At 39.4% G+C, this 9128-nt stretch overlaps 1 protein-coding gene across 1 annotated transcript in view; it reads right to left on the reverse strand.

Annotated features, from left to right (window-relative positions):
* Positions 1–1268: 1268 nt before the first annotated feature.
* LOC139741775 (probable ATP-dependent RNA helicase DDX46) overlaps positions 1269–9128 on the reverse strand; it is a 41035-nt gene continuing 33175 nt past the window's right edge. The window contains exons 23-24 of the mRNA XM_071652363.1: positions 3916–3989; positions 1269–2812 (exon numbers count right to left, since the gene is read on the reverse strand). Coding sequence (XP_071508464.1) covers positions 2765–2812; positions 3916–3989 — 122 coding nt within the window. The 3' untranslated portion in view covers positions 1269–2764. The remainder of the gene's footprint in view (positions 2813–3915; positions 3990–9128) is intronic.

Below are 9128 nucleotides of genomic sequence, written 5' to 3' on the forward strand. Positions count from 1 at the left end.
CAAACGAACATTCACTATTTGTTTTATAGACCACCTCGGTATATATTGGGGGTGGTTCAAGTTCAAGTTCAAGAGTAGCTAACAACACACCATTTCTCAGGGCAAGGCAAAATGGAAAACTGACTTCGATGAAGAATCTATGGGAGTAACACAATATACATAATACTCGACAACATTCGCAGGCTTGACAGAGAAAGCATGCGATGTACATTTCAGCAAATGGTGTGTGAGGAGCTTTCATCTAATCAGGCATAGCTCAAGCCTTTGTGTGTGTGTGTGTGTGTTGTATACTGTAAAGCAAGAAATATTTGCGGCATGAAATTTTTGCAAACTGGTGCCAAGTACAAATTGCCACTGGCATCCAATGCATCATAGTGCAGACAAGAAGTTTTGCATGTACTTTAATTTTGCGAATGTTGGCTCTCGCAAAATTCGCAAAATTAAAATCCACATAAAATTTTCAGGTAATGCCTTTTTGGCACACTGGGGGATTTTAGACTCATATACAATTTACATCAGGTCTGATTAGCTGTTTGCATACCTACACATCTGTTCTCATATTGTACAAACTTTGCACCACCTGTGCAAAGACATGCATAGATATACTAATCACCAATCTACCAATCAGAGTCCCTGTACCATAGAACGTTACAAAACAAACACTATAGTCACACTAAAAATGGACAATGAGGATGAAGAAAAATACAAAAGATTCTAAAGACCTTTACTCCACAAGCCATAGTCAATACTGCAACTGTCTGCATTGCAAATTTGTATTTTGGGATACGTTTATTGATTTGTTTGTTAATTTGCTAGCCTGTTAGTTGATTTGTTATTGGGTTTCTCTTTTTTTTTCCTTTTTTTTCTTCAAGTTGTTTTTATTGCAACTGACAAATTGCCCCACATTGACGTAAATCAGACATCTTTATGCTGGTATAATGGGAGATACAACACCTTTTCTTGAAGTCCAGGTCCAAATGTTGTTGGTGGTTTGGGGGGAGGGGAGTTGAGATAAATAACTTCACATTTAATCATTCAAATGTCAGGACAACTTCTGACGTCACACAAAGAGAACGTGAAACAAAATGTCACCCCAGTGATAGTGTGGATATTCAGATGATACTCCACAAAACAGCCACTAGAAGGAGTGAAACTTTCCCTTATATCTGACTAGCCTTGACACTGATGGCTATACACTTGTAGGATTTCACTGAAATAACACTTTCAAACACTTGAAAATTGATGTCAATGAGGAGAGTATTGGGAATGTAACATGACTTTCTGCATAATCATGTTGTAAAAATAAGAGCTAGACACAGTGAACACACGGTATAACAGAATATGTGTAAAATGTATTACTGTATAGGCTGTTATTTTCGCGAGGGTTTAATTTTCATGAATTTCGCGAATCAGTGATGGACTGCAAATTTAACAACACGCAACAATGTCGCCATGCGCTAGGGTAATAGTGCAGTTATGTCAGCATTGGTGTCCATTCGCGAAAACAACATGTCGCGAAAATGTCCATTGTGAAAACATCTTGCAAAATTGTCAGTGATCTCTTCATTCACGAAAATATCTGTACTTGAAAATAACAGCTTATACAGTATGTTGCAGAAACCATATCTTATTTTGTTGTCAAGTTTCTTCACTTAAGAGTGAATCATGTGACCAAGAAGTTTTGAATATATCACCTGACTTGACAATACACATCTAAGACGGTGGCAAAACAGTGAGCTTGAAACTGTATATGTCTATACTGCATTCTCCTTTGGAAAGGTATCAGGGATCTCTTCAATGACAAGCTTGCAAATGCAGAGCTTAAGTGAAGTTCAGTAATTGGAAATTGTACATCACGCTAAACCTCACTGCCCGAGAGGGCTAAATGATGCAACAGGACTTTGGCACAAACCAATTCATATCCCACCTTATTGACTTTCACCTTGAGGAAACAGAACAGCATAATTAACAGTGTAATACCCCTTTTAAAAATTCTCTGGTGCAAGCCAGGTCCGGGCTAAGTCATAAAATTTTGAGTTTATGAATAGCGCAGACCAGAATAGCCAGTGGCAGGCCCTCACCAGGTGCCAACCAAAGGGTTTATAAACGATAGCAGCACTAGGCTCCAGCCAAAATTCTTTGCACGGTCAAATGTCACAATTCCTAGCCATGCCTCCACTGGAGCGCGTGTTTGGTTACCACGGCAGTTATCTCTTACTTTGCCAAGTTCGTAAATGGGTCATTGTAAAAGTAGTGTGGCTTTGCTATAGCTACTGAATGCAATTTTTATTGCTTGGCGCTAGCAATTTTAATACAGGCCAGGAGTGGACCAAAAATGGATGATTTATTGTAAAGAGTATAAAAGTGCCAAGAAGTGCGACCTCTTGATATCAAAAGAATTCCAAAACAAAAACCTCTCTGGTGTCAAACTTAAATTTGATGAAAATAACTTACCAGGTAAATATCAAATCTTTTTATCAGTGGAAGCTGTTGCAAGTCCTGGCAGATTGAATTTGAGATATTGAAATGCACTAAATCTGTAGTGTCCAGATTTGCACAACATCCTTCATGTTTTCTGGCCAGTTTTCTTAACGTAACAAAGGCTTTTAGTGAGTCAGGTTCAACTATGAGTGTTTCAATGTGTCAACAGAAAGGAGTGCTGCCAGTCTAGATAAACACATCCATAAGTTATGGTAATCCAGAAGAATAAATGGCTGGAATAAGCAATTAGCATCCACGACGCGTCACTCGTCTGGAAGGAAATTCAGAGCACCTTGTACCTGCCTTTGTTGGTGGGTTGGTAGGAGTTTTGCTGGAAGAAAGAACAATGGGGAAAGACCTGACGTTACACGATGAAGCAAGGATGGACACAGTTTATGCATGCGGTATGATTTGTTTTCTGATGGCTAAAAGTAATGCTGAACTGGTATTACTATGGTTTCTTTTACCCAGGGAAGCAGCTCCACAGGCAAAACTGTTCTAAAGTTACCATGAAGTCAGCATTGCCAGGTACCTGTTTTAACTCTTGATCCAAAAGTGATATTGCAAGTAGGACGCCTTGTCCGGGATACAACAGATCCAAAAGGACGTTAGCACAAGGAGGGATTTGAGCTCAGGACTTTCTGTCTGAAGGTCCAGAGGCTTTTCCACTATACCACATGGTTCTCACTCATTATAAACCAAACCATCTCTTCATGACGCTATGCACATGGATACATAAGTATCATTCAGACCAATGGAGCAACATAATTCTCAAAAGTTTCTAAGTTTCAAAGGACACTGTATGACAGTTTATCCTCCAATTCCTATTTACACAAACAGCGATTATCACTACCTTGGATGTTTAACAGGAAGTAGATGTGCATCTATTTCAACCTGAACACATACAACTTACTCCAATGACTCTTTTGAGTTATGGCACAGATGGGGTATTCATTACATGGCAATGAGAAAACTTCCTTTAATAAAGGCAAACAGCTCTAACCAACAACTAATCACTGCTCTTAACCTGAAATACAAATTACACACTGCAGCAATGAACAGCAAAACAACACATTGCGGAGCAGATGAGTTTAGTTCCGACAGGACTATGTTCTTGATCGTGGGAATACCATGATAAAAATTGTGCTCATAGCTTTTCGCAATAGCAACTTGTACTGCGAGCATAGTGATATCAGTGGTGGAATCAAACAGTCTGGTGAGTATAATAAGCAATTTGGGCTCTAGCTTTGAATACAGAGAAAAGAAAAAAAATCAGAACTCATTGGACTTTGGAAATCAATCATTTTTCCTAAATAGAATAGGCAAAAGAAAATGCTTGCCTCCTCGTATAAAGCACAACCTGGTCTGAATTTGTATGCATTTTTCAGTTTGAATGCCTAGTGACAGAATGAAGAAAGAGTGGTGAATACTTACCAGTCTGATCAGTTCTTCCTTGATCAGTCTTGTGATCTCCACCTTGGCCTTAGACACTGCTCTCTCACTGACACCTATACCAAGGGCGAGTTTACAAAAGAAATGTTGTTTAACACCTTGATCGTCTTCAGGTATGATACAAGCGAAGCCATGTGGCATTGGTCTACCTTCAACAGGGAATGCACCATTATTCACCATGTAGGTACTGCAGGTCTTACTCAAGAAATTTGTCAGGTCGAGTGAATGTTAAATCTTCAACTTCAACAGATTGGTGGAATTCTCTTCCCAATAGCCTTCAGAAAGCTGGTAATCTGACCACTTATTTTAGAGACTAATCTATTTGTGAATGCTTGAAATCCTTAATCATTTCCTGCTATCAACCCTCATTCATATGATGTACTTTGCTTTCCATGTTTTCTGGTTCAAAAGTAACATGCATAGAGATGGTATGATGTTATGCATACTAAAAGGTGAAATTGTTTGTCATCATTACAACCATCTAAGAATTACAAAACACACATTGCGTACAACAAAAACAGACAATCTACACTCAAAATGGAAAGGCGACTCTTAGGGGAACCATGACAGTTGCAACTTAACCCTATTCTAACTGGGCTATTTGAGACCAAGTTTTTACTGGGGGGGGGGGGGGTCAATTTGACCCCCCCTTCAGATCTCGGCCGCCGATCGCGCGATCGCCGCAAAATTTTGCATGAACATAGAGCCGGATGTCAACTACAAGATTACATGGTCATACAATAGAAAAATTTGATTTTATATTTTTTAATAAATTAATTATGCAAATTTACGCATGAAATCATATTTTCACCTATAACTCCATGAAAAAGATTGAAGGATTGCTAAATTTTTGTGTCAGAGTTCCTCAAGACACATCGAACAGTTTTCTTGTAAAAAGATTGTGCAATCAAAATCAGTTTCTTTTGTTTTTTATTGTTTTGTTAATTTCTTACGTATTTTATTGTTTTTTCGACCTTTTGTTTTCTATTGTTTTTTTGCCAAAATTTGTTGTAGGCACTTTTTCAAGCTTATCTACATTAGAATTGATTAATATCAATGGTTTAAAGTTGAAATAATCTAATTTATATCAATTAAACAAAAAAACACAATTTGCATTGGATTTGCACACTAAATCATGAATTTGAGCTGTTTTCAGGTTGACATGCATATGCAACACATTGCGTAACTTCAGAACGGTGTACCCGGATGTCGCAAATTTGGTCTCAAAATATGCGGGAGACTTCAATAAAAAAAGTCATGAAACGACGTGGCAAAATCTTTGCGCGTTGCGGAATCGTGGCGCGAAATGTCGAGGGGGGGTCAATTTGACCCCCCCCCAGTTAGAATAGGGTTAAAGACACCCAGTCGCGAGGATACATGGACATATTTCAGCCGCGGGCGGCAGCACGTAAACTCGCTTCCGAAGGTGCTACGAAGCGAAATGTGTGTGTGCGCAAGACATCCCTAAAGCAATGTATCGCGCTATAGTATCTCGATTGCTCGCGATCGCTTGCTGAGCGCGGAACAGTACGTTTTGTGTAATGTGAGTGATGTTCGCATGAGCTAGTAGCTAGCTGCGTATACTTCGTACGACTACGCATTCTCTTCATCGCATCGTCGATCGTCGTCACTCGTCAACTATACTGTAATCATCAGATCAGATCAGATTAGTGAGTGCAGACCACATTATAATAGATAGGGTGGCCATCATGGACGATGACACATCGTCATGGGTAGCGGATATTACCGCCGAGTTGTCTATTCTGAACGCGGACGATTGGGTCGGAGACCCTGCCTGTATCATGTACTTGCCCTGGCGTGTGTACATAAATTCAGGACGGGGAAGCGACTGTGCCCGTGCAGGGCCAACGGCCAACGGCCACAGTTGCACTGCACATTTATGCAGTATTTTTGCACTCTTCATTGTTTTACTAACTAATATGAAGAAGGTGAGCGTTGTATCACCTGCCTGGAATATACTATATGTAAGAAGCAATGCCGAAACCCTTTCATTTGACTAGGTAAACTCACAGTTATAGTTCTGTCAGCTTAGCCTGGTGTGAATAATCTTTAAAAAAAAGACACACACACACACACAAAGTGAACATTAAAACTCATACTATAGATAAGTACATGACAAATAAGATGTAATGCCTTCTTCAGACAGGAGCATAAAGAAATTATTGTCTATCTCCCTCTTACACAAACAAACAGAACACTATTGTCTCAACAATACAGTGTGAAGGATAACCATTATAAATAAACCTATCACAGGTATCAGTATTTGAGGTTATGTGTGAAAAATGCCCTACAAATTAATGAAAATCGCGGACAGTAGACCTTTGTCCATAGTCAACTCAGTGTAACATCGCAAAGCCATTGTAATGGGTTAGCTTTCTACCAAACACTGATTAAAATACCAATCAGAGGCGTACCTTTGATCAACAAATAAGGGATGTGCCACGGATACCAATTAATCGTACTTGATGAAGCTCATACCTGTACATATTAGCATGTTACAAACTGATAGGTTCATATTGCCCCTTGACCTATGACCAATATCTGTATTAGAATTAAAACAATGGATTCTTATGAACTGTTGTTCATCAACAACTTCCACACCAATCAACATCCCTATTAGACACTCCTATATGAAGATGTGAAGGTAAATAAAACTGTAACTTTCACGTACAAGGGTATTGTACGTACACTACTGTAACTCTGTAGTTACTACCACTGACCTGACACTGTCGGTGTAACCAAACTTTAACGAATTTCAACTGTAAAGGATCAATTTTTTTTTCTTCAGAATTTACATTTCAACATACTTGTAGAAATTCACATGAAAAGATGTACACTTCACTGGATCACTTGAATTTGGTTTCAAATTATTGGACCAAATGCATTGGAAGTTTGACTATAAATGCAACATAGATGCCTGAAACTTTTGCCAAGCTTATGAAAATTACAATCTTTATCAAAATTCCTTAACCAAACTTAAAATGTAGGGCCCCTAAATATGATGAAAGAGGAGACTTTGCTATACAGTTAAATCAATGGGGACAAACAGTATTTGAATCGCAGCCATGAAATCTGGCTATGCAAATTTAACCTGGATTGTTGACGCTAGCTGCTCAGGAAAGTGACCTCTCTGTATCTATCTAGATTCTACATTTGCACATGAAATACTTTAAATTCTCAATACTGTGATGACAAAAAACTTACCACTACTTGCGATTCCCTGACTAATGACATTTGCTGCCTACTGCTGGGTCAGTTTTTAAAGGGGAAGGCTAGTAACTGATCAGTGGGAATCAGTGGAAATGCTGGGAGATGATTGTTCCAATCCTTATGGGATTCATTCATGAGTTCATTGTATATCTATTGTTGCGTGAAAATGATTTGCTTCAGAATGGTCTCATATTCAAGTAATGTGCAGTTTAATGCTTCCAGGTTAGCGTCCCTGGTCAGTGACGGAGCATTAATCTGCACATTACTTGAATATGAGACCATTCTGAAGCAAATCATTTTCACGCAACAATAGATATACAATGAACTCTTGAATGAATCCCATAAGGATTGGAACAATCATCTCCCAGCATTTCCACTGATTCCCACTGATCAGTTACTAGCCTTCCCCTTTAAGAAGCGATAAACTGACCCAGCAAATGTCATTTCGATTACGGCGTTATCATAATTTGACATAAATGAGAACTTAGAGAAGTTTTTCGCGGAATTGTACATAGAAAAATAGGCCTACTTGTTGATGAAACGCAAAGGCCCTAGCAGTTAAAGATAGATTAGAAAAAGCCATTCCACTTCAATCATTGATTCATGTAATAGACTTCTAACGTTACTTACACATCATCTGGATCTGGATTCCTTGAAGTTGTTGACTTGGTCAGCTGGGGTTGCTTGATTGGCGTAAGCCGTGGCATTACAATTCCATCGTGCATGCCGTAACACGAATTTGCACATTCTAAATTCCTGCAAAACTGTTCATGCAACTCCAGCAAGTGGAAAGCAAATTTTTCATCGGCACGCTGACGCTGAAGCTTCCCCCTCTGCCACTGGTCTCTTACTTGTCCTAAGCAGGGAGGTGAGAGGAAACCTCCCTGTCCTAAGCATGCTAAGAACACGTCTCTCTGCGTTCTCCACTCGTCGATAGCGTCAAACAAGTAGATACGTTTTACTCGAGTTGGACGGCTGTTTTGATCTCCATTGTGAGGTTTCATTACTAAACCAAAGCCAAGGCTAATCCGAAACAGTACACGCATACCACACACATTATTGATATTGACATACCGGTACCGACGACTTTATACCAACTTTGTTATGTTCCGATCCGGCCCAACATACTGTAACACAGCTGACGCAGCAGACAATTGCCAATGAGATCAAAACAACCCGCCATATGGCCATGAGCATTGCAACTTGCTATACATGAAGTTTAGAGTTTTAATATTTCTTCATCAAAGCATATTTATAAATACCAAATATTAAACAACGTAATATATGAATGATTTAAAATATTGTTATATAATATTTTCAGACATTTTAAAATATTATTGCTTAGATTGCTGAAATTGGCACCATAGTGCAAATAAACAGAGACTGCAGCCAGATACGTACGTACGTACACCACACAGCTCTACTGTTGTGTCGCGACAGGGACCCGTAGGAGAGATTTTCATGCACATGGCTGTTGTGCGGTTTTGTGCGTGCACCCATTCGGCCCCATTCGGTAGGTATTCGGGCGTCCATGTTGAAATTACAGTGGACGGCTCGCACGGCTCTCGTGCCCCATCTGGTTTTCGCTGGTGCGCTGCGTAGCGTCGTGTTCGGCATTCGGTACGTACGGGGGTACAATAACGGGAGGAGCAGCTTGTCGTGCTTTTCTACTGAGCTGCGAATCGCCTGCGACGACCGATTGCCTTTAAAGCAAACCGATAGCTTCAAAACTATTTTGATACTGCTCAGTTTAGAATTGTCAACATTTCCGTTGCATTTGACTCCAATACCACCCATCAATTGCACTCTTCAATGAAACTTAACCATTCTCTTATAAATTGTGTGTCATTCCACTTTGAAATGTTCCCTTACTTGAACAGCTGGACTGTAAAGTACTGGTTGAGGTGAGGATTCAGGTTTATAACATTTTTGGTGACATAATGAGAAACTTATTATGAAATATG

Source organism: Diadema antillarum, unplaced genomic scaffold (assembly GCF_040938485.1).
Source record: "Diadema antillarum isolate AM-2024a unplaced genomic scaffold, OU_Dant_1.0 seq00000953_RagTag, whole genome shotgun sequence".
Taxonomy (NCBI): Eukaryota; Metazoa; Echinodermata; class Echinoidea; order Diadematoida; family Diadematidae; genus Diadema; species Diadema antillarum.